At 36.6% G+C, this 26,289-nt stretch overlaps 1 protein-coding gene across 1 annotated transcript in view; it reads left to right on the top strand.

Moving 5' to 3' along the window:
* Positions 1-16,076, top strand: part of CCDC102B (coiled-coil domain containing 102B) — a gene marked incomplete at its 3' end in the record, with an annotated part of 148,683 nt that extends 132,607 nt beyond the window's left edge. Inside the window, exon 6 of the mRNA XM_082277488.1 lies at positions 15,987-16,076. Coding sequence (XP_082133614.1) covers positions 15,987-16,076 — 90 coding nt within the window. The remainder of the gene's footprint in view (positions 1-15,986) is intronic.
* Between the last annotated feature and the right edge of the window lie 10,213 nt (positions 16,077-26,289).

The raw sequence follows: 26,289 nt of genomic DNA, 5'->3' as shown, positions 1-26,289 counted from the left end.
GCTCAAGTACTGGATGATTTTCTTAAATATAGACTGCCACCATAAATGTTTTTGAAATGAGTGTTGATCTTTCCTGAAATTGTTCTGTCACTAAGCAGAAATACCATTTGTAGGATGATTAATAATATTATTAGCTTGTAATTAAAGAGCAAATTGCTTTCCTGCAGATAGTAAATATCATGGTCTTGAAATGTGATTTTACATTAGTTTTCTTAAAGAACCATACAAGTTGCAAAACATTTATAAAAGAAACACACTTCTATTTACATATGATTTCAAATTTCAACTTTTCCAAATGCATGAGAGTAAGTCGATGACTTTATGCTGAATGGTATAAATGTGTATCATGTTTGAGATTAGGTTATAGTCTTCAGCAAGAATTTTAATTCTGTAGTCAACTGTAAATTTTCTAGTTCTTAAAGATTATTCAAAAGATAATTTGTCATCACAGTTTCTGTGTCAGCAGCTTTTTTCTTTATTCCTGAGAGTTTTAATTAAATTTTCGAGCTGTGCTCATCACTTCTTAGCACATATTTCAGTTATGTTTTATTCTGGAGACCAGAAGAATCACTTTCTTCTAGTTTTCACATAGCAATGTGAAGAATTTTTATGATATAGCTTCTTTCAACAACATTTCCAAAAAGTCAAAGCTTACATTACGTACAGGTTTTTTTTTTTAGGGTAGCACGTTTGTCATCCATCAGTTCCATACTTGAAAGCCTCCTGCTGTGCTTTGCATTTACTGTCACTTGCAAAAAAATATTAGTGTATGTTACTCATTTTTCTTCAAAGAAATTCTTGAGATGCTTTTAAGGAATGGATTTTGTCTGCTTGCCCACACATGGATGATTTCTGAAGCATCAATACAGATCTGTAGTGACCACCATTAAAATTCTGTAAGTCTCACAAAACACAACCTACAATTTTTTCAGAAAATTCCCCAAGGGTACAGCATCATCCCATCACAGCAGTAGCTGGACTGAAGTTACTTTTCAGTAAAACTTCTTTATTTGCAATCACTAGACTAAACATGAGCAAATCACACAATCAAAATTTAGAATTTGAGGAAGTACAGGTTTTCAGTATTTAGGCGAAACTATTTACTTGACACACACAGATCAGTTTTTGATTATCCGGTGTTTGATTTTAGAAATCAATTGGTAAATACACATATTGCACTGTAGTTTTAAATAGACAGGTTTCAAGTCTTCAGAAGCACTAAAATTTTTGTGGTTTGATATCTAAATGAAAAGTTAATGCTTCTATGCAGAACTGATCTACCAAAAAGCTTGCAATTTGTTGCAAAATAAATGACTTCAGAATAATTAAGAAATTAACTTGTATATTCAAAACAGATAGATGCACAGATAAAAAGAGAATGTGGAAAGAAGTATAAAAGAGGAACATTAATTAGAAAGTGATGTGTGACCAAGTCTGGGATTTATAAGCAATAATGCACTTTGCAGAAGGCCCTGGAAACCTATCCTTTAAATGATTTATTATTTTCCTGTGTTTCAAAGATTTACTTCCATATTCTAGAGTCATGTCCCTTTTAAGGAGGCTAGCTAAAGCTGGCTTCATAAGATATGAAAAATGAAATATCTTTGGATGGGATGATGGGAAAGTGTGGAGTGATAGAGGCAGTATGCATTGGTTTAACACAGCCTGGTTTTGGGGGGGGGGCAGGAGAAGAACTGCTCGAAACTTCTATGTCCGGCACAGAGCCAATCGTTGAAGGCTCTGACAATGGGCAGGTTACTAGCCCAATTACACAAGTTGGTAATGCCTCTGTGATGACCTATTTAAGAAAGGAAAAACCGGAGGAAGCTCTCTTTTCTTCTCCCGAGGCGTGGTGAGGCAGCCGCTGGGGCCCATCCTGGCGGGGGTCACTGGCAGCCATGTGGCCGGGGCCCTCCCGAGGCTGAGACTACGTGCCCAGGGCCACCCGTGTGGTGCCGGCAGGGACCATGTGGCCAGCGATGAAAACACAGCGAACAATTCCCCGACACAGAGCACAGACAAGATCAACCTTTTCAGCACTGTGAAGCTCTGTAAGAACCTTTCAATTGATAGAACTTGAGAACAATAATACTTACAACAATTTTCTTCAGAGCCAGAGAGAAGGGAAAGTAAAGACACATGAGGAGAACCAACATGGAGGCACCAAGGTCAGTGAAAGGAGGTAGGGGGAAGAAGTGCTTCGGGTGTCAGAGCTGAAATTCTCCTGCAAGCCATGGTGAGGACTATGATACAACAAACTGTTTTCCTGTAGTTCATTAGGTGCATGGGGGGATGCAGAGATCCACGCACAGCCCGTGAGAAAGAGTACTCACACTGGAGCACGTGGATACTGAAAAGCTGTAATCTATTTAGATTCTAGTTCCTAGTTAGGAACTCAAACAGACAGAGAGGACCCTTGGTTCTAGAGATAGAGAAAGAGAACCCTTGGCTCCAAAGTAGAACAGCTCATCCTTTAAAGACTAAACCCCATGAACTAAAATGACCCACGCTAGGCAGTTGTGGGAAGACTGCTTGGCCCGTGGGAGGGACTCAGGTTACAGCAGGTCAGGCTGCTGTTCGTGAAAGTTAAAACTGTGCTGGAAATGTTGGCAGAGAACTATCTCCCATCGGAAGGATCCCAGGGCACAGGAGAAGAAAGAACTCCTTTCCCTGAATGAACTGAAAAAAGATTCTTAGAAAGACTGACCAAAAGCCCGTGTTTTTGTCTTCTTGTACAGTTGGTGGGAAAAATCGAGGGACTGGGAAAGAAAGGTGTTCTTAAGGTTTATTTTAGTTCTCGTTACCCTTTTTACTTTTAATTCTGTTAATAAATTTTCTTTATACAGTTTAAGTTTTGAACCTGTTTTGCCTTAAACTGTTTTCCCCCTAACCCTTAACTCATTAAGTTTTTGTTTTAATTCCCCCTCCTCTTCTCAGCTGTAGCAGAGGAAAATAAGTCAATAGTTTTTTCATGGGTGCCTGACACTTAGCCAGTGTCAAACCACCACACAATATTGCAAAATTTGTACCAAATAGGCTAAGCTGAGTGAAACTGAAGCATATGGCAAAAATTACAAGACTTGTGATGCTTCCAGTTTAATATATTTTAACAAGGCACAGTTTTGCTGAAGTCCAGTGCTACTCAAATTGATTTTAATTCTCAAGTGACAGTTATGGAGATGTTATTTCAACATTTTTTTAAGGCCATATTTGATCTCAAAGAAACAAAATACACTACAATTATTTGAATTACTTACATTCATTGAAATGAAAAAGAAATTTATCATTAATTGCAATGAAATATAAGAGTGATAATAACTCAAAGTCTTCCAAAGGAGAAACTGTAATTTCACCTTATCCTTGAGATCATAATACAGGCAAAATACCACTGGGTTTTACTGGACAGAGAGAAATCATAATCTGAAATCAAAAAGACTGAACTTTATGTTCTCTTTTGCTGCATTTTGAGACATTGGTAGTGCTTTAAAGTAAAAGAGAAACCCATCTTTTTAAATCTGAATGCTTCTCCCTGCTCAGTGAGGACATGTGTCTTAAATGCAGTTGGATGAAAAAAAAATAGCAGAAGCAAAAAGTCTTCCAAGTTCTTGCAGAGTTCATTTCACTTTACAATTCTTCTTATGCCACCTCAAGTACGGATCTGAAAAAACGCCTTAGTTTTGGATGTTGATCTATATGCTCAACAGTGCCTAGTGAGTGCAACAGAACAATATCACTCAAAGTTCCAACTAAACTGGTGTCCTCTTTCTGGGCGTGGACAAAGGTAGGTCTCTGTAAGACTTTAAGAACAAAGCAGGCAGGTGGTCATACACTCCAGGAGTACCATGCAAGATTCCAGGAAAATCAAAATCAAGGACTCCTCAGTCAGAGATGGTATCTTTTAAGCCTTTTCTTCTACTAAATTGTTCAATTGCTTTCTGGCCCCCTGTAAAGCTTTTATAATAGCCTACTACAAGAGCTCTCAAGACTTGTGTCTTGTTAACATTTATTCAATGTTGACAGAGGTTGTGACCTGTTCCTATTCACTCCATCATATACATCCTGAATTTTCTTAGTCACCTCTGCTGTTCAAGCCAGACCAGACATGTCTTTTCATGTTTATGGTTCTGCAAACCTTTTCTTGGTTTGGCATGATTTCTTGTCAGATATAGTAAATACTGTGTTCAATATTCATCATGTGGTCATTTTATTGGATTACTATCATAGCATAACTATTCCGTGCTCCACTTCTTTCCTAGCAGTTCACTTTTTTTCTTGCAACTTCACTGTTCCAGACCATTGTTACAGTATCTTATACTTTCCAAATTCTGCATAATGAACAATTTTTTTCTTTCAAATAAGAGAGCAGCATGTTCTCACTGAAAAAACAATGGGAAAATTTTAAAAAGCTATTAGTTTTATAAGTGGAATAATTCAGAAGTTTTCAAATTCAACTCCTGCCAATTTAGATTGTTTCAAATCTACTTGTCTATAACTAATCAGAAGTTAGCTATTTCTGTTTGACTTTTTTTTTTTTAATGCTGACAGTCTGATGATGCCTTTCACTGAATTGATCTCACTGTCACTTCACGAATTTTAAACTATCATCTTTAGAGATCCTGAATGATGATGTGCAAAATTGTTTCTTGGGCCTATAACATCAAATACTGCACTTTCTACTTTTATCTTTTAGGCAGAGATATAGTAATGTCTTTTTCTATATCCGTCATGGTGTGCCTTGCAAAAAAAAAAAAAAAAAAAAAAGCCTATTTTGCTACCAAAATTAAAAAAAAGCAAGGAAGGATGGTCTGTCAACATGGGTCTGTCAGCATTCGTGAGGTTTATAGGCTTGTGTTTCTTTACCATTACCTGTAGAATATCTGACAGTTATTTATTTTTTCACTGTTGATGTGCTTCAGCTGTGACACTGTTGGGGCTGCCCGAGGCAGCACAGCATCCAGCTGCAGATGTCTGGCTTCTGCTGCTGCAGGCAGGGGTTGGCTGCAGGAAGGAGGGAAAGCTGTCAGCTGCAGCTCGCAGGGAAAGCTGGCTCCTTCACAAGGACCAAGCCCCAAACAAAGGTGGTGTAAAAGCATCAGCAGAGACAAAGGATGAAAGAAGGAGTCTCGGTGTAGGTTCCAGCTGGTTTATTGCCAGTGGAAAATCCAGGGACAAAGACCAGGAAAAACGAGACAGCACAGTATTTTATATGGGGGGGTGGAACAAAGGGAAACAACCAATGGGGATCGAGTGAGGAGGAAGAGATAACAGGGGAATAACCAATGGGGATAACTTAGGGGCGGGAATTACATGAGTGGACCAATGGGGCAGCGAAGAAGGGAGAACTTTCCAGAACTAATACATAAGCAACTAGGAGAAATACATAAACATGAACTTATACATAAAACTGGGTGGAGAACTCCTGAACCAATAAACTTAAAACATGTAAACTAAGAAGCACTAGGAACGTGGGAACTCACCGTAACCACGGGGTGAGAGTCAGAACTCTCTGTTCTGGAGGCCTGCAGACCACTTCTCTGAATGATCTGCTGCAGTGGCCACTGCCACCTGCGTTGCAACACAGCTGTGTTCCAAAATTTAGAAAATGAATAGAAAAAAGAAGATAAAACTTTCTAACGTTCTAATGGTTTTTAGATTCATAACTGAATTCTGGTGTTCCCCCAGACATAAGATTTGTTAAGTAAAACAGCATCTCAGACTTGGAGAATGCAAATGTATTCCTCTTAGAGGCACTTTAAGTGCTTCATTCTGAAGACGACACTGCCACTAAAGAGCTTCTTTCCCTTCCCAGTACAGTTGCACTTGTCGTAAAAAATTCCCAAGTGATAGTTGTGCCAAACTGAAAAATTGCGAAGTTAAAGTTGAGCTAAGATTATTCATATTCTTTGTATATTGTCTCTAAGTTTCTAGTTTATAAGGAGGAAAGACTTAGGAAAACTTAGAAATTCTGACTAATACTAAAGGAGTTGTTGCACAGAAATTATTTATGTATGCTCCGAATTTTTATTAGTTTTGTGAAAGTAGCTCTTTACATGTTAGAGATGCATCAGCGATGAGCTGTCAGTGGTGCTTCTTTCACAATTTTTCAGGGGAAAAAGTGTATTTCTCCCATCAGGTTTAGGAATAATTGAATGCTGTGTTCATACCTCTTCTTATTCAGAGGTAAATTAACTCACAGACATGCATGTGTTTGTAACAAACATGTCTCTATTTTCATGTATAATTGTATTACACTCAATTTTCTATCTAACATAACTTGCGAGAGACGAGCTGCCTTACCAAAATGGCAAGGCCCCTCATTATTAGAACCTGACAGTGAATAGTTCTAATACTCTGTGCATCAGTTCATGCACTTAATGTAATTATACTGGCACAAAACGGATCAAATCCAGCACATACAACACAAGAGGTGAGCAGAATTCAGAACCACATGATGCAAGAATTAGCTTGTTTGGTTTAAGTTTTTGTGGTTTTTAAATCCAGCATAGATCATGTATGTGCCTCTGAATTCCGCATAGTCTATGGATCTTCTGTATCTTCTAAAAAATGCTGTAAAAGTTCCTAAAATCTAAGAAAATCCACTGTGCAGGCAATATTCTCAAACTGGTTTTGATATTTCTGATCCCAGTAGAATGATGCTCACTCTGCGACCCCCACTGTGATCATAATTTTCGGGAAATAAGGAGAATACACTGAATCAGCTGTGCCTGGTTTAAAAACAGAGCAAAAAAGCTGGATTCTGTTTCTGGTCACAGAAGAGCTTCATAGCATGTCAGTCCAATATTCTATTAATTTAATGACATAAATAGAACTATAACCTTTCTTTTATTTATTATTGCATCAGTATTTTTCAAAAGTAGCCATTTACAGGCATCTAAAGAATAGTTTGAAAAATTTAATCTTTGGAAGTACCAAAAAAATTTAGAGATCTGAAAAAACAAGGACTTGCGAAGCAACAGACAGAGAATTGTAACACTAACAAAATAATTCTATAAAAAAATAAACAAACAAACAAGAAAACCAAACAAACAATATTTTTGTATTGTTACTTTTTAAAGAAAGGATGTTCAAGATATACGACCTTTTCTATCATCAAAAGTTATAAGTAAAATTACAGAGGATGTGAAATTAAAGTCAATTACATACAATTGGATCTACTAATATTCCATCTTAATGTATATATATATGGGGTTTTCTTTTAACTTTTAAGCATGAACGTACAATAAACCAACAGCTGTGTATGCTCCAGCTCCTGAATGGGTCAAGTGGATGCATTGTCTGCTTTGCAAGGGAAGAGTCTTGAACCCTTCCACTCAGAGATCTGATAGGGGTGTGAATGAGATTTACAGAATGATGAAGGCAGGAGATGAGCTGAGCATGGCACTGTTGTTGGCCAAACATGAGAAACAGGAGGCACTGAAGCCTGGGTGAGATCAAGAATAACAGAGGCAGCAAACAGAGGCAGCATTTTGAACAGCCTTTTGCATGGAAAGGGAGAGAAGATGGAGATGGGAAACCACGGAACTGTCAGTCTCACCTCGATCCCCGAAAAGGTAACAGCTAAACCTGGAAACAATTTCCAAGCATACTGAGGACAATAAGTCCATTGTCTGGATCCAAAATTGTTTATTTGAATTTCTGGGCAACAGGCCAATAAAAGAATCCTGAAAGTACTAAGCAGGAATGTATCCACTGACATTCCTGATGCAATGGTTCTGGATGCTGGAGGAGTACCAAAAAAATAGACAGTAGAAACACAGTCATACCATGAAGAATTTTGACCTGGCATTGTCATAACCAAGAGTGTTTTTTAGCCTACATTCTTAGACTTGTTTGTCAAGCTAGGAGACTAAACATCTTAGAAGCCTCATAGTTAGGGATCAGTGTGCCCCAGACCCCAAGGTCCTCTCCAGAAAACATTTTGTAGACTCAGATAGAACCATCCAGGGGAAGGTTCCTTGGGGAGTGGGGTTCACTCAAGCCTCTCATTGGAGAATCTTTGATAGATATGCTAATTAGTAAAACCTATAATGTTATACCAGATCTATTGTGTGGGTGCATTGTGATGTGCATTGGGGTGCATTCAACCTGGCCATGGTGCACCTAAGGATCCTTAAAATAAATTCAGAGGTAAAACCCCTTTTTCCCTTCTAACCATGCTTGATTCTTGATTTTAAGACCAGGAAAACGCATCAATTAATGTAATTGAGTTATGGAAAGACTCAGGCATATTTTCTTACCAAAAAACCTCCCAAAAAAACCCACACTGAGAAAAGTATTATTGTTAACTTTTACCAGATCTATGAATAGTATTTGGCAAATATCAATTTGTTTCCCTAACACAATGGTAAATAGATTAAAAAATGTTACAAAAAATGGACAAGGGGAAAAAAATAAGCATGCTCTATATCTTATCTACTAGTGTTTTACCTCATTTTTAATTGCTTTACTCTTTCTCTGCTTTTGTCTTTGTCAGCTTTACTGCCATTACGGCATCAGAGCTTTCCCCCTGCTGTTTGCATACATAAGATAATTTTACTGGTCCTGAGAGCCCTTGTACTTTTTTATCAGACATGGTAGGTCATAAGATAATGAAATCTTCATGTCACCAAATTACCATCACCATTTTTTGCTTTTCACTTCAGCTCCCACATGACAGCAGTCAAAACCTTACCAGCCACAGAACTGGAGATTAGTGCTTTGTGGTATTTGAAAGCTGAGGTTCCAACTTCCAGTTAGATGATTTTCTAGCTGCACGCTATCTTTAACAGCTGGTGAAATAGTAGCTTCTATCATGTCAGAATTTGAAGCTGGGAGGAATGGTAGGGAGCATAATGACTAATTGTAATGCTCACATTCAAGTTCTATCTCTAGCCTTACGAGTTTTAAAAGAATTGCTTTCACTGTTGCGAAGCTTGTAATCACAGCACAACAGTTGTGCATGTTATTTGTTCCTACTCCAGCCGGTTCAAGAGATACCACTGTCAAAGATGAGCAGTGTTTTGGGCAATGATCCAGGGCAGAACATGGTCTATGGCATAACTCTCTAGTGCTTCCCAGAACTCTTATATAATTTTCATTCAATGATGATAACTAGGAGGCATAATTTTGAATGATATCACAGTATAGTAAGCAATTTTTTCAGGAATTAAAGTATTTGAGTGTACATGGTTTCTTTCTTTATTTTGAGGAGAACTTGATTTTCAATCCAAATATTAGCATGGTGCAGTATTTATATTGGGAAAAAATTTGTACAAAGAACCTCCCCAATATAATTCTGAAAATACTTCATTTAGTTTCATTACATATTTGGATGCAAAATAGAAAGTGAATAAGGGACATGGGGAAGAAAGTTAATGTCTGCTACAGAGCTGTATATCTTTCATACCTGAAAGAAGTAAGAGAGAAGTAATGAAGATGCATGTTGAGCAACTGTTAAAAGTTAAGAATTCTGAAAGGGTAAAAGGAATTAAATTGAAGCTGGCAACCATGTAATTGCTGGGAAGGGAAATGATCATGATTTTTATTGGCCTGGAGATTATGTAGGTGAAGATATTATTGTGGCAAATGAATCTTAATGTATTAAAAAAGGAATGAGAAAAGGGCTTATGCCAAGTGTACTTTCTTAGCCTTTTTTTTGTTATTAAAGAATTTGCTCAAAAAAAATTCTATGCAAATCATGGTCTTAAAACAGAAAGGAGTGGATATATTATTTATATCTTCTTTGTAGGACCAGAAGAACTATTCCTGTGTTCAAAATCAGAAAGCATTTTGTAAAGAAATATTAAAGCATGTTATACAAGCGAGACTTCTTGCATCTACTTACAAGTCCTAAAGCAGTCACCTATACTATCTACATCCTTCAATATTTCTGATATCTCTTTTTCAATTTTTACTTTGAAATGTATTTAAATTTTGAGTGCTTGCAATACAAATGTAAAACACAATGCTTTGAATAATGAGAAAAATGTCAAAATCAGTTTGTTTTTAGCCTAAGTATATGCTTAGCAACAGCAAAAATGCTGAAACATGCTATTTTATTCAAATATAAGGAAATTTTCTGATACCTTATTGTAATTTGCCAGGAATTAAATACTTATTGTCACAATTGCATGAGTGATAAATAGAGATGGACATAAGAGGAAAAAAAAGGCATTTTCAGGCAAATTTTTAAAAATGTACTTTTTTCTGAATACTTTCACTGTAAAAGCTGATATGAATATTTTGGTTCATTCCAATAGGTCCAAGCTATTCTAGAAACCAAAAGTAGAAAGGCCAGAATATTACTATCACTCTCCTAAAAGTTGAATTTTTGCTTCTTGTGTTCATTTTGTTGGGAAGAATGGATAGAATTTTTCTTCTATCACGTAGTTGAAAGGACAAGTAATCTTAATTGGTCATCCCATAGTCTGTCATGATCACATTCTAAAATATTTGAATTGAAGAAAGATGTTATTATGCAAAGTCAACTGAGCAAAAATATGTGAATATCTGAGAATTAACAACTCAAGAAAAAGAGAGTTTTTAAAGTCATTTTAATTCTTATCATATGTCAAAACAGAGAAACAATTATGTTATAAGTGGGAATGATTCTTCTTTGGGAAACCACAGTTAACAAGACCTGAGTTATGAAAGACTGTTCGAAGGAGGCCTTTCCTATTAAGTAGCCAGGGAGTTGTATTTATCCTCTACCATTCTAAAAGTTCTTACAGTCGGTAATTCATTCAAAATTTCAGTACAGCTACAGCAATACAGAAGTGAAGGGTTTGGTTTAGTAGCAAAAGTTTGATCAAAATATTAATTTTGTCATATTCTTTCTTAGGGAAAATATTACATGTAATTGTATAATGAATTTCAGCAGTACCTACTGTAATATACTGTACCCAGAAATATACTTGGGAAATTTATCCTGACATAAATTTGGAAGTTAAAAGGGGTTATAATTATATAGGAAAACACAAACATTTTCTTGTAAGGAAAATCAAAGCATAATTTTTAATGAGTTCAATAAGTAAAAATAATTTAATGAGAAATATAGAAAAAGATGGCTTGTGGTCTTGTGGATCTCAAAGGAAACACAACATTTAACATTTAAAGAAAAAGTCATGCTGTTTGAAAGCACATATAGTATTTTTAGAGATTGGCATAGTGGGTGAGTTTACAGTTGGTTTGAGTAATTTCTGCAGTGTAAAAATACGAAACCTAATCCAATATCCATATGTTCACTCATGATCTTTCACAGTCCCCTAATGCTAAATGGCAAATATGTTTTAATTAAAGCAGAATCTGACATAAATCCATGTCCTATATCTTGGGCATTAACCTGTAATTCCACTCAGAATATTAATCATTTTAGTCATAAATAAATGCCTAAAATTGCAGTTTAGTTTATACCAGTAGATGTTAGCTCAAGCTTATAACGATTTCCGTTCTTAACTCTGATTTGGTTTCATACCAGAGATCCTTTCCTTCTATATCCACACTTGAAAATAGTTCAGTGTAGCACCACTGTTACTGGTGAGACAGTAAAAGACAAATCATAGTGGGTCCGAACTGAAATTTATTATTTATTATTACAAAATGAACTCTCACATTTTATATTTAAAAATTACATATTCAGGATATTAGTCATTTGGTCTAAATTATTCGATCGAAATATTTCTGATGCAAGTATTTGAGATGGTGGTGGTGAGGGCTTATTGCCAATCTAATTTCATTTTCTATATCACACTCATGACACAGTTTATGAATCTTTTAGAAAGGCACATGAGATAGTTAACAGTATTCCTTTGAGAAGAGAACTGGTTTTTAGTTTCCATAGGAGTCCTGAATTCAAATAGAAGCCTTGGTAGGATTGAGCTAGTATGGCAAAACTCAGCACTTCTAAGAGGCATATGGAATCTGTAAATACCAAAAAGACAGAGAGAGAGAGAGTGTTTCACAAATAACGTTCGTCTTGTTTTTGGAAATATGGAGATTCCTTAAGTTTTAGTTTTTCAAGAATAAACATCCTTGAAGGAGAAAGATTTTTCAGACATCTTCATTTCCCTCTCTTCTCCACATGTCCAGGTGGATATTTATCAGAATATAGTCGCCTTATATTTCTTGTTGTATTTTCTTTAACACTGCTACGCTAGTCCCTTACTATTTTGCCTCTAATCTATACTCCTGAGAAATATGCACATCTGTCCTTGGGAAGTCGTCACTGATTAAAACAAACAGCAACCTTTTAATGTTTCTCTGTAGAATCATTACAGCAAATTGTGTGAGGATTAAATAAGACAACAATAATAATTTAAGTATCATGTGTAACTACCTTAAAATAGTTCTATCTAGCTCTTCCATTTAATTAATGTTTGGAAAGAATCTTGCCTTCCATTTAACACTTACTGTGCACTTACACTAAAAAAAGAGATTAATTTAAACAGCAGTGAAAATTTTTAAAATATTCTGTGGAGAAATGCTTGCACAAACTATATTAATTGAGCTCTAAATTAGTGGTGCTAAACAACAAAAGCAAGGAAATGCACAGTGAAGCAGGAAATGTACCATATGTTATTGTATACCTGGGCACAATGGGGACACTATCTTAATGTCCTTCTTAATGTTCCTGTTGTACTAGATATTGGTGGACATATGGTATGCTGCCTTTTTATATGCTTGTGTCTTTTCATTATTTTGTTAGCTGAATTTGATAGCATTTTCTATTCATGTGCTGTAAGGAAAAGGGCTTTAAAATGTTTTGCTCATTTATCTAGAGTTTGAAACCCATGCATTTTATTTTGCTTATTCATTTATACCCCATTTTTAAAATTTTCTTCAAGAGCAGTTGCTTATTACTTTTATTTTTAATCTTTTCATAGTTTTTGTCCCTGTCTGGCAATAATTTGGAATACAGCTGAGTAGCCCTTCCACATGCAGAGGGGTTTTGACTCGCTGTCAGCACTGGCCAAACAGATGGCTAAAGCAACAGCAACAGCTGCTCACCAGACTTTGCACAACCACAGTCATACAACCTTAGAATCATAGCATTAAGAGTCCTTTAGGTTGGAAAAGACCTTCAAGATCATTAAGTTCACCAGTTAACCCAGCACCACTAAACCACGTCCCTAAGCACTGTATCTACACATCTTTTGAATACCTCCAGGGGTGATGACTCAACTATTTCCCTGGGCAGATGGTTTCAGTGCTTGACAACCCTTTTAGTGAAGAATTTTTTCCTAATATCCCATCTAAACCTCCGCTGGCACACCTTGAGGCCATTCTCTCTTGTCCTTTTTCTTGTTACTTGAGCACTCATGCAACTGTCTTATTCCCTGACTGCCCCAAGGAACCTCAACCAGCTCCAGTTGGCAGCAGACAAGTTTCCCATTTCACTTGGCTCCTAGTGCCCTTCGAGCTGAGGGACAAAACACAACAACTTCTTGTGACATTTCTTCCTGGATATCACATGTTTTCAAGGTTGGCTGGTGCAGAATACCAAAGGGAAAGGTCTCCTTAATTTTTTTATGTCACAATCTTAATAAATGTTTGCATTTAAATAGGCTGTTCATTGCTTCCATCACATGGAATAAACACATTGAAGTCACAGACATCCAGACCTAGTCAGAGGAAATATATCATATACCAGAGAAGAGCAACTGAGCCAAATCCTTTTGACATACGCGTGACTTACTCGAGTTACACCCTGGCAAAAATTCCCTTCATTAAAGCAGTAATCTCAGGGATTCCTACTGGAGGTGTTTGAAGACTGTTTATATTGCAGAAATAAAAGGACATTGTTGTACATTAGCTTGTCAATAGGCACTCAAGTCTTACAAGTCATTACAGATCAGGACTAGTCTTTTAAGTAAGATTTAGTGATTTCTGGCAAGTGTGAGTACTTTTGTCTAAACATTCAAATCTTACCATTCTAATATTCATACAGCAGTTTTGGTAGCAGCTCTTTACATGTGTAGCTGCATTAATTTAAAAATGAAATAGGAGGCATGATGAAAGTCTCCTAACTTTTTATAGATGTCAGATAGCCTTACATGACATCTAGAAATGCCAGACTATTTGTTTCTGAAATTTTTAAATAAGAAATATTTTTAAAACAAATAACTTGTTCTGTCCTGAAAATTTACCATGTGTATTCCCAGGAAAGCAAGAAGTAATTTAAGTCCATAGCCATCAATTACAGCTAACATTTTTTCATATATTTTAGTTTTCTTTCTTTAAATTTAATTTAAAACTTTTTCAGTTGCTAGTTTTAGGAATTCTAATTTTATTCTATTAATATATCTTCAATAAGCAAATGAATGGGAAAGGATTGAACTATGAGTGATTTTGCACAAGTATTTTAATAAGGAGCTGTTGATAGAACTTATCTAGAATTTTTTATAAGGCAAAGTCATTATTGGAAATCATTAAATTAAAGTAATTAAAAAGGAAACAGGCATCTCTTTCAAAAGGATTCCAGTAAAATTCAGTAAAAGCAACCAAGTTTCTGAACAGCCTAGTCTTGTGTATCCAGCAGGGTGAAGAACTTGCCAGCTTATTGCTTCTTACTGATGTAGGGCTTGGCAATCAGTCTGTATCTGGAATAATTAGTGGGGATGTTCATCAGTAGACAGGAGCATTATGAGGTTCCTGATGCTGTAAACAATTACTCTACTATGCCAGCTCAAAGGCTTTTACACTTTCGCAGCTTAAATGCTTTTGACATGTGATGCTGTTTTTTCTAAGAACACTGTTGTTTTATAAATAGTAGGCAGATTAGATTAGATGTATGTGCACAATGGCATGACTGACCTGTCTGCAGTGCCAGGGAATGGATTACAACTACAAAGTAACTGGGTACCATCAAAGTGGTAAAAAGTCTCCACATTTTGGTGAGAAGTCTCAGGTTCCTTGATGTGTTATTCAGACTTTGTTCACAGGACTTTAGGGGTGACAGAATCATGATTAAACCAATGGGTTTGTGAATTCTCTTCTGAAAACCTGTTCAAGACACATAAAGAAACACCATTGCACCATGACTTTTGGTAGGATTTGAATGAAAGTGAAATGATGACATGGAGGGAATTGGAGATTTATGTCCCTAAGCTTAAAGCACAATAAATTAATCATGGATGAGATAAAAACTAGTAACATACAGAAATGGTTTAGATCTGACATGATTTTCTCACTCTTACATGCAGTCTCCTTGAGTCAGTTTGTAGTGTAGCTACTTTGGGCAGTATTTAAGATCCTAAATTTTGATAAATCTCTGTTATTCTATACAAGGCTACTGTCTATTCTCTGTGCTCTAAATTCCCCAAGAGTGTAATAGCCTGGTTTTGGCACCCAGTTTGAGTGGATGTTCTTGGTCTGCTGCACATTGTTATTAGGAATGTGATTTACCAACTCAAAAATTATAAAAACTAACATACTTTTAGCATTGTTATGTTTCAATGATAATCTTTACAGTGTTTATGTTTTTTGTAAATAGTCTCTCCTTATTGTTATAAATTTAATATGAAGACATGATGCTGAACTAGAGGCTAGAATTCTGTCAAATGAGGGATTTGAGATATCTTTGATCTTTTTCACTATTCCCCACTTTCCCTTCTTGCCATAAAGAGACTCATCAGTTTCAAGTAAGTACTTTAAATGTATCTTGAATAACAGTAGGACTGAAGTTCAGAACTGCCAATCAATAAATAATGGCTCCTAGTCATCAAAAGTTGCTTGCTTCTCACTGTGAAAGACAATTCCAAGTAATTGCTCTGAAACCCTATACTTTTGCATTTTTTATTAAGGAATCCGCTGAAAAGTATCCAGTGTGTACTCTGAAGTTAACAATACAGAAAGATTTTCTCATCTAAATTCTACCATCTCCTACTGAAATATTTTTCTTAGAAGAAATTTGATCTGCAGTTGTTTAAATTTCACCTGACTTTTCTGTTTCGTGTTGTGGTCACACCTTTTTTAAAATTTCATTTCAGAGTAAAGAGGTGGAAGAAAGTGAACACAGGATTTGGGACCAGACAAAGTTCCTTGTCTGCTGTTGGAGATTCTACCATGACAGTGAGTGAAGGTACAGGAGATCACCAAAAACCCCTGCAGCAACAAGGCCAACAGCAAAGAGGAGAGGCAAACACTGTTCATGAAGACGTACAAGAAAATTTCATCCAAGAAGTGCATGTCAAACGAGTGGGAATACTGTATGCATTGTTCCTATGTATTCCTGATTTTTTATAAGATCCAAGGAAAATATGGTAGAGTCGGTGTGCACCTGTTTAGAATTTATGTTGACCATTGTCATTCCTTTCCAGTTGTTCTAATTGTTCTCTTCTAAAGCAAAAGGTGGACTTTAATTAAATTTTCCCATATTTTACCTTCCTTTGGGAAAAAGCACTTTTGAATGTGCATGGCATATGAGAGAGGTCCACATTCTGTCCTGGGAAGACATTGAGCCTGAAAATGGAAGTCAGTGGTTTGTTTCTTGCTTTGCTTGTGTGTTTTACTTTCATACAGCAGTGGGCAAATATATCTCTATCTCAGGACCCCCAGTTCTACCAGGGTGACTTGCATATTGCATTTTTCTTTCATTAGAAAAAAGAAGAAGAAGAAAAAATATTTTATTTTAAATACCCAAATATTATCACATACACATTTAGACTAAAGAAATATCCTTTCCTTATGTGTTTCTTGTACTATATAGTAGAAATAATGCTTATCAAATTTACCTTATTGTCTACATACCACATTTTTATTTAAATTTTACTTTATTAATTGTCCATGTAAAAAATTGTAAATATCACATAGGAAGCAAGATAAATATGTTAAGATAAACTGGAAAAGCAGATTTTGAGAATTTTAGAAAATTCACAATTTATAAAAACAACAGCAACTTTCAGCCATCAAGTCAGGCACAAATTATAATTTTGTTTGTCATGTGCAATTCATAATGAGGATGTGCAGATTCTGTTGCACAAGGATTGCTGCAACTGCTCAGAAATATGTTATTTTCATTCTTTGTATCCCTATAAACTGAAAACTTTTAAGAGGATTCTAGTTGTGTTTAAAGCTATGTCCTTTCTAAGAGGGAACTGTGAGATCTCTTGATTTCTTTTGTAACCTAGGACCATACAAAAATCAAAAAGTATTAAAGATTATTGATTACACAGGAATCACATTTTTCCCAGGAATTCTCTGAGCTGCAGATGGTAGGAAGCTGGGAACTAAATGTTCTTATGACCCTCTCTGAGCTTTAGGCTGCTGCTGGAGATGGGATACTAGAGCAGAAGGATCTGTGTTTTGACTACTTTTAAAAGTTCTTAACCATCTTTCATGTTTATAATGCTGACCTAATCCTAGCCATTAGTTCTCAGGACACACTAGGGGATATACAATGAGGGAATTTTGTCTTTGTTGCCAGTAGCTGATTCACAAGTTCATCAACAAGGTACAGAGATACTGCGAGACAATTTATTTTTAAATGGAGTTTAAACATGTAAAACTTACAAGAATTGACAATAAAATAAGATTCGTAATTCTTTTTTTCATAATTCAAACTTCCTCCCTTTGTTAGCTCACTGGTTCAAGGTTTTATATTAGACAAAAGATCTCTGGTCTTGTTCCATGCATTGTGAAATGACACACTGACTTTCTCTAAAACTCCATCTGCTTTTCTTATGCCAGCATCTTCACGGCGCCACAGTCTGTGAAATGGCTGTATTGAAAATGTTGATGTGCACAATAGAAATGGAAAGTGCATAATTATTGATTTTCAAATGCTGTAACAGCCAAATATACTTCTATGGTTACACTGAAGCACTTGAAAATATGGCAGTACCACATAACAGCTTACTGATAAAAGCTTGTATCATTTAGATAAGCTTTAGGGACAAGATCTTTCTTTTTTTTTACCCCTCTGACAAGCCATTAGAAATAAGTTATTTTAGCGATAAAGTATGGTTTCAGCATTGGCCAAAATATCAATAACTTCCAGAGTATCTTTTCAGCCCACAGTAATAACTGTAGCTAAAAATCAAGTCAAATGATATTACACATTACTAGGGAAATTGGGATTCTATCTTTCCTGTCTGTATTTCTAAATCAGTAGAAAAACAAATAACCTTTAATTGGTGCCGGGCAGCATTTCTGTGCTAACAGCTTGGTAGTGTAACATGGATATTGAGGGAAATCAAACCAGAAGCTAGTTTCTGCTGCTCTAACTCTGCCATAAACCATTTTGTATGTGTCCACTGCATTATACTACCCAGAAGGTGTGATACACCTGGCTGGCCTAAAAGTCATGGTGACAATAAAATACCATCACATGATGTTAGTTTTAAAATTTATATTCCAGAATGTCAATACAGTATCTTTTCTTTCTCATGAGGAAATTTTAGTTTTTTGTGGGGTAGTTAATATTCACATTTATCGCACACATGTCTTTGTAATCACTTATTGATCATATTTTACTTTCAGGCACCTTCTGAAATAGCACTTCTTAAGTTTTCTTTCTTGCCTCTTATAGATCACACAAGATGCCTTATTTTTTCGTAATTTCTCCCTATTCCCTGAGATAGAGGAAACTCAGCTGCTTCCACTGTCTAAATAAAATATTTATTTCATCAACACATACACAGAGAACTTCAGAGGCCTCTGTGAGGCAGTAAACCCATAAATTAGTCACTTAAAAGTGAGTCAAGATAAGATGATTCATGATTGCCCTGTCTGCAGTTGAGAATGTTTGAAAATGCTAATTTATGACCTTTCCATAATAATACTAGAATGTTTCCAGGTCTTAAATATACATCTATGATATTTTCTATGTACCAGTGTTCCCATCCATTCCTCTTCACATTTTACATGTGGGAAAAGAAGATTAACAGATCTGTGCAGGGATGATTTGCTCAAGGTCACCAAGTATAATTATGGGAAAGCCAAGAAAACTCTTAAACTTAAATCTGGTTGCAAACAATTGATCTGTTCTTCATCTCTTAAAATGAGTGGTGCCTAAAACAGTGGATTGCCACTAGAAAAACATCACTAAATAGTCTTTCCTACTTTTCTTTTTAAGATAAAAAATAGCATGAATCTTTTATGTGGATCAATTTTACAAACTGATTGTAAACACAGTGATAGAAAGACCTGCAAATAATTTTCACAGCTTGCAATTAAACCTTGTTTAATACTGTAAATGTGTGTATTATTTACTATTGTTATATGTGCAGAAAGATAGGAAAGAATGATTTAATGTTGTCTTGTGGTCCCCTACTTGATATGGAAACAGTGGGTAACACTGTGTTTGGAATAAAATAGACTAGAACAGTTCAGCTGGAAGAGACCTACAGTGACCATCCACTCCAACTGCCTGACCACTTCAGAGCTGACCAAAAGTTAAAGTGTGTTGCTAAGGGTATTGTCTAAACGCCTCTAAAATACTGACAGTCTTGGAGCATTGACCATCTCTCTAGGGAGCCTGTTCCAGTGTGTGACCACACTGTCAGTAAAGAAATGCTTCCTAATGTCCACTCTAAACCTCCCTTGGCACAACTTTGAACCATTCCTATGCATCCTGTCACTGGACATTGGGGAGAAGAGTTCAGTACTTCCCTTTCCACTTGTCCTCCTCAGGAAGCTTTAGAGAACAATGAGGCTGCCCCTCAGCCTATTTTTCTCCAAACTAGACAAGCCTAAAGTCCCTAGCTGCTCCTCTACGGACATTCCTTCCAGCCCTTTCACCTGCTTTGTTGTCCTTCTCTGGATTCATTCAAGGACCTTTATGACCTTCTTAAATTGTGGGGTGCAGAATTTCACAAAATGCTCAAGGTGAGGCCACACCAGCACTGAGTAGAGAGGGACAATCACTTCTTTTGACGGGCTGGTTACACTGTTTCTGGCATCTCAGGATGGGGTTTGCCTTCTGGACTTCCAGGACACTCTGCTGACTCACACTGAGCCTGCTGCAGATCAGCACCCCCAAGTTCCTTCCTGCAAGACTGCTCTCCAGCCATTCCCCTCCCAATTTATTACTGTGCTCAATATTACTCCACCCTAGGAGCAGAATATGGCATTTGTTCTTGTTAAATTTCATCCTATTAATCATTACCTAATGCTCCAATCTCTCTAGATCCCTCTGAAAGGCATCCTATGCCTCAAGAGTCAACAGCAGCTCCCAGCTTGGTATCATTAGCAAATCTTCTAATGGTATATTCAGCTCCTTCATCCAGATGGTTAAAAAATATATTGCTATATTATTGATAAATATATTGATCAGAACTGGCCCTAAAATCGAACCGTGAGGAATACTACTGATGGTCCATTGCCAGACAGATGTAGCCCCATTCACTGCAACCCTTTGAGTTCTGCCCTTCAGCCAGTTCTTCACCTGACCCACCCGAAACACACTCATCCCACAGTTGGACATGTCCAGAAGGATGCTGTGAGGAACAGTATCAACAGCCTTAGTAAAACCCAGAAAAACTACATCTACCACCTTCCCTTCACACAAAGCCCGATGACTTTATCATGGAAATATATCAAATTAGTTATATAGGACTTTTCCTCTGTGAACCCATGTTGTCTGTGCCATGTTGATTTCCTCCTTCCAGAATAAAGGGCTGCTTTTCTGAGGGATGCCTCAATCTCCCTCTAGAGTACTTTGAAACACTTTTCAAGATACACACCAAAATAACGTGCATTTACTCCACTGTTGATTAACAGTAGATAATAACTATGAAGGGCCTATGACCAGTCCAGAACGCAGTAGGGTGGGAGCTATCAGAGTTTCATTAAGAACTGGTCACTTTTCCTGCTGAAATCTCTACCCTTGTATTCCCCAATCCTCCTGTCTCCATGCCTTTCAAAATTAAAAGGTTTTCTCAGAATAACCTGAGCCTATTTTCCCCACTTTAAAGGGAAAGAAACCTTAAACGTTGCTTTTAAAATATGCTAGTAAGCAATTATTTCTCAGAAACCTTGAAGATTCTTGGATACCTTTTACCATTACAGACCTTTTATCATGTGACTTCAGGAAGAAGACAGGCAATTCTAGTCAATTGAAATCGAAAAAGTCTATTCATAATTTTGTACAGTCTAAATCAGAACTAAAATCCAACACTAATTTCAGAGGATATTCTAAATATATTCAACAAATATAACTATATAAGATTGCAAATGTGATTCAATTGCCTCCTTTGATCATGAATAGAATATTTTCCAGGCAGTGCCATTTCAGGAATCTATTGATCATAATTAGAAAAGGGCCATGAATGACTGCTTACGCTAAGATTGGATAAAATAATTCTTAAGGCTATTAACATTTGAAAGGAAGAAAATGCAGATAAGAAAAGGACAAACAAAACCCTGTTATTTACCATTTAAGCTTTGGGGGTTATCTTTGTAAGAGAGTTTAAAGTGAAATTTTAGCATACCATCACACATCAGAAGATAAAAGTGGATTTTCTAATCATCTTAACAAAATGCTATGGTACACATACAATAGACTCTATTTCTGTTAACAAATTAATGCTTTTCTTCCAGTCAGATAATCAATAAAAATACAAATGGATTTAACAGCCAACATATTACCAAGCTTCTCATTACACATTGCATGACTTCATTGGCATCCACAAATAGAATTTAAGAAGCACAGTTTTGAGAGTTTTGAAATGGCAGCATATATCTGGAGACTCCTAGTTGTTTCTTGATGTCCTATGGGCATTGACAAGAGCTCAATGAAATCATGGATCTCTCTCAGAAAAAAAAGCAACAAAAAGACCCCGGTGTGGAGTAAGTAGTGACATGGTAATTTTCTAAGAAAACTATTCAGAATAAGGAAAAATATTAGGCTTTTAGGTGTTTGCACTTAAAAGTAAAAAGACAACTATTTTTAATGTACTTTGCTGTATCTTAGACATGTATTTTGAAAAATCCCCCTTTATAAGCAACAAAGAAGTTAATCCAAAATTTTTTTACATGAGACTATAAACTTATATGATTAATCTCATATTTTCTTCTTTCCTTACTGTGTACTAATTCTGCACCATTACTCCTATTATATATTGTCAGGTGTCTTGTTAAAAATCACATTGAGGAATAGGAAGTTTAAATTCTTTTATGACATCTAATGGAAAAATAACTTCTTTTCCAACTTAAATACCCTATGAAAGCTTGCAGGTAATTACATGTAAATAATCATCGATCATATTCTCTTTTTGCAGTGTTTTGGGTTAGCCATGGCTGGCTGCCAGGTGCCCATTGAGATGCTCCTCCACAGGAGAGAGAGAGAAAATAAGATTAAAGAACTTGAGAATCAAGCTAAGAACATGGTGTTTTCTTATCAGTTATTTTCATGGCGAAACAGATTTGATTTGGGGGAGTTCAGCTTATTGCTTATTAATAACAGTGTAAGATAGTGAGAAATAAAAGACTAAACTAAAACCACTTTCCCCTTCCTCTCCTTCCCAGGCTAAGCTTCAGTGCTTCACTGCTGACTTCTGTACCTCTTTCCCTCAAGTGGCACAGGGATGGAGAATGGGGTTCACATCAGCCCATAACAGCTCCTCCTTGCCACTCCTTCCTTCTCACACTGTTCCCCTGCTGCAACATCCAGTCCCTTGCTCAGGATACTATACTTCATAAACTGTTCCAATGAGGCTCCTTTCCATGGGGCATGGTCCTTCAGAAGCAGACTACTCCAGCACGGATTCTGAGCTACAGCTCATACCAGAAAATCTGCTCCTGAAGGGTTTCTCCACATGCTGCACCTTCCTCCTGACATGTCGGAGCATGGGGTCGGTCCTCCACGGACTGCACACAGATCTCTGCTCCACCACAGCTCCGTGGGCTGCAGGAGGACAGCCTGCCTCACCACAGTCCTCTCCAGGGGGCTGCAGGGGAACTTCTGCTCTAGTGCCTGGAGCACCTTCTCCCTTTCTTCTTCTGTGACATTGATTTCTCCGGAGCTGTTGGTTTCACTTTTTCTCATTCTTCTTTGTCACAGCTGCTGAGCAGCATTTTTATCTGTTCTTAAATATGATATCAGAGAGGAGCTAGCAGCTGGTGGGCACAACTTTGGCCAATGGCAGGCTCTCTTAGGAGCTGTCTGTTACTGGCTTTGTCTGATATGGGGTCAGTTTCTGTTGTCTTCTCACGGAGGCCACCTCTATAGCCCCCTCCTTGTTACCAAACCTTGCCAGAAAGCCCAAATATAAGGGTTTTTATTCTAATAGTAAAACATTTCCTTCTGGAGTAATTTGACAGTGCAAAGAGCATAACTTAGAGTCAATTTACCCTTTTGTCTTTTAAAAATAGATTTAATCTAGCATTATTCTGTTGTTGTGATCTCTTATAAACCAGTGTACCAGGGCTATGTGAATTATTCAATACAACCCTGGCTATGCAGCAGTATAGTGAACTGTTCCAAAGAGGTCTAATTTGATATACTTCTCTGTGGTGATACGCTGTTTCCAATACTGTCATTCATTACACAAATTAGCAACAAAAAAGGAGTACAAGAATAATACAATTTGATTAATAACCATAGGAAATTTTACCTAGTTTACTGTTATTAAAGTAAAATTGTTTTCAAAAACCATCCCTTGTGTTTCTGTTATGTTAATAAAAATACAGCTACTTGTATGAGCGCATAGAATCATAGACCAGTTTGGGTTGGAAGGCACCTTAAAAATCATCTGGTTCCAACTCCCCCAACATTGCCAACCATGCCTTATGCTAGACCAGGGCCTTGAACACTTCCAAGGATGTGGCATCCAAAATTTCTCTGGTCAACCTGTTCCAGTGCCTTGCCAACCTCACAGCAAGGAATTGCTTTTTAATATCCAATCTAAACCTAATCTCTTTCAGTTTTAATCCAATTACACCTGTTCTATCACTACATGCCTTTGCAAACCATCCCTTTCTAGATTTCTTCTAGGTTCCCCTCATGTCCTGAAAGGCCACAATAAGGTCACACCAGAGCCTCCTCTTTTCCAAGCTAAAGAATCCCAATTCTAGCCATCTTTGTGAGTCTCGAGTTCCCATGTATATGTTGATAGAAGGGTTACATCATAGAATCACAGAATCACAGAATATGTGCAAAGAAGCACCTGCTCATACTCATATCAGTGGTCAAAGAAAGAGCACCACAAGTTATTGGACAGATAGCATTTGTGACCACCAACGACCACTGAACACCCTGCAAATACTCCTCTGTGCATACCTGGAACATGGACTGTAGATAAGATAAAGGTGGTACTATTTTCCAGATGTTACCTCAGACCTAGGGGAAGGTTCACATAGCTGTATGTGAATTGTGGGAGAATGTATCACTGGAAATGAACACAAAGAATGCGGAATTTGTGGGCGACAAGGAAAGCCAGCTCATCAACTGTGCTGAAGTCAGCTATGACTGGGAAAAATGTAATTCTGGCAGGGGGAGATTGCTACAACCATCTCCCCGCCCAATGGCCCAAGAAACCACTGACTCAAAAGAACAGAAAGACTGAGCATGAGGCATAATTAGCATTAGAGAACAGTGTAAGCAATGAACATCTATTCCTTTGTTTGCTAAAATGTATAAAGAGTGAAAAGTTTTGAACAACTTTGGGACCCTCATCACCAAGCAGCCCAGGGTGAAGAAGGATCAACAGGATGTCACCAAATCCAGGGCTGCTGACTGTCTTCTGCTTGATCTCTCTCTCCCCTCTCTTTTCTATTTCTTCCTATCACTCTACGTCACATTTACTGTTAAATAAAATCCATATTATTGACTTCGGCATATGGTCTCCTTTGCGCTTTAATTCAGGCAGAGGCATCTCAGTAGTTGGATCTCAACTGTGTTTTTAACAGACATGGGTTTTTTTTGCATATTCTGCATATTGCATATTAAAAAAAAATGTTCAAATGGATGAGAAAGTGAAGGAGTACTTTTGGAATATCATCAAGACTTTGATGAGAATGATGACTAGACATATAACTTGGCAGATTCAAGATAGCTTGGAGCTAAAAATCACCATGATCTTCAATGATAATGGAGTAAACATTCAATTTTTATTAATTCAACTAATTAAAATTCTCACAGTTTGCATCAATCTGCTTTCCAGCCTACGTGAGAGGAAAAATAGAAAACATTATCTGTACATTCAACAGAGTCTTTTAATGCATTCAGGGGAAGAGGGAAGCTTATAAGCTGGATGGCTATTGGAAGTCTAGCATATTTAAAATTTAGTTTAAAATATCTTTAATTAAGAAATATAAACAGAAACTATATATGTGACTGCTCTGTAATTATTTATTTATGAAAATACTGCTCATAGAACTGAAAATACATTCTTAAAGAGACTTCACTTTCATAGTCTTTTTTAATTGAAGATCACCCTAGACTTTTCAGGGAAAAAAATACAAAGATTCTCAGGTACAACACTGGCACAAAAGTAATAATAAAGATATATTTTATTTATGAATTTTCTTTACATTGTTTCATTTGTTCATGTTTTTTTGTATATATGGAAGCACAAACTTCATGTTTCAGTTCTGCCAACTCTCTCAGCAAGATGTAGTTTAATCCTTCAAAACTTAGCACTGTAGTTTGCCTTTGTGTCCACAGAGGGGATAGAAAAGTCAGATTCAGTTTTTCATGTATTTTTTTCTTAGAAGCTTGAAAATTTTATGTGTGTGTATTGTATTACTAGGTATTTCTTTACAAACTGATCTGAGTCATGCAGAAACAACTTATTTTTTGTTTAAAGTCAGCAATTCAGGGTGGGAGAGAAAAAAAATCAACTCCTGGCTAGGTAAGTTACATTTTCTTATATCTCTACAAGAAGTGGTTTCTAAACATGAGCACTGGGTAAGGGTCACATGAAAAGGGCTGACTAAAGGCTGCTATCACTACTTCGTGAATAAAAAGCTTTTACTGTTACTGATCTCCCCCTCTTGAAGCTGATCCTAAAAGGAAAAAAATTGCTTCATTTTGCTTTAGAACTAATGCCTAATATAACTCAAAGTCCTCCTTAATTGCCATTTCTTCAGGCTTGACTTCCCATAATAAAACATTTCACCCATAGGAAAAGATATATTTGGCTGCTGAAGATTTAACCATTTTCCTTAGATGGTGCCCTGTCAGAGAGACGAAGCAAGGAAAGACTTATTTTTTACTCCTAACTAATTTTCAGACAGTAAAAAAGAGATGCTAGAGCTCAAAAATAGTCTTTTCTTATTAAATATTTTTATTTTTCCAGCGCAATTTTCTGAAGCACTGTTTAATTTGTATATTTGTTTGATTTCCCAAAA

The sequence above is a fragment of the Coloeus monedula genome, assembly GCF_965178545.1.
Source record: "Coloeus monedula genome assembly, chromosome: 1".
Lineage (NCBI taxonomy): Eukaryota > Metazoa > Chordata > Aves > Passeriformes > Corvidae > Coloeus > Coloeus monedula.
The sequence above is the reverse complement of the archived record's forward strand: the minus strand, read 5'-3'. Positions and strand labels throughout refer to the sequence as shown.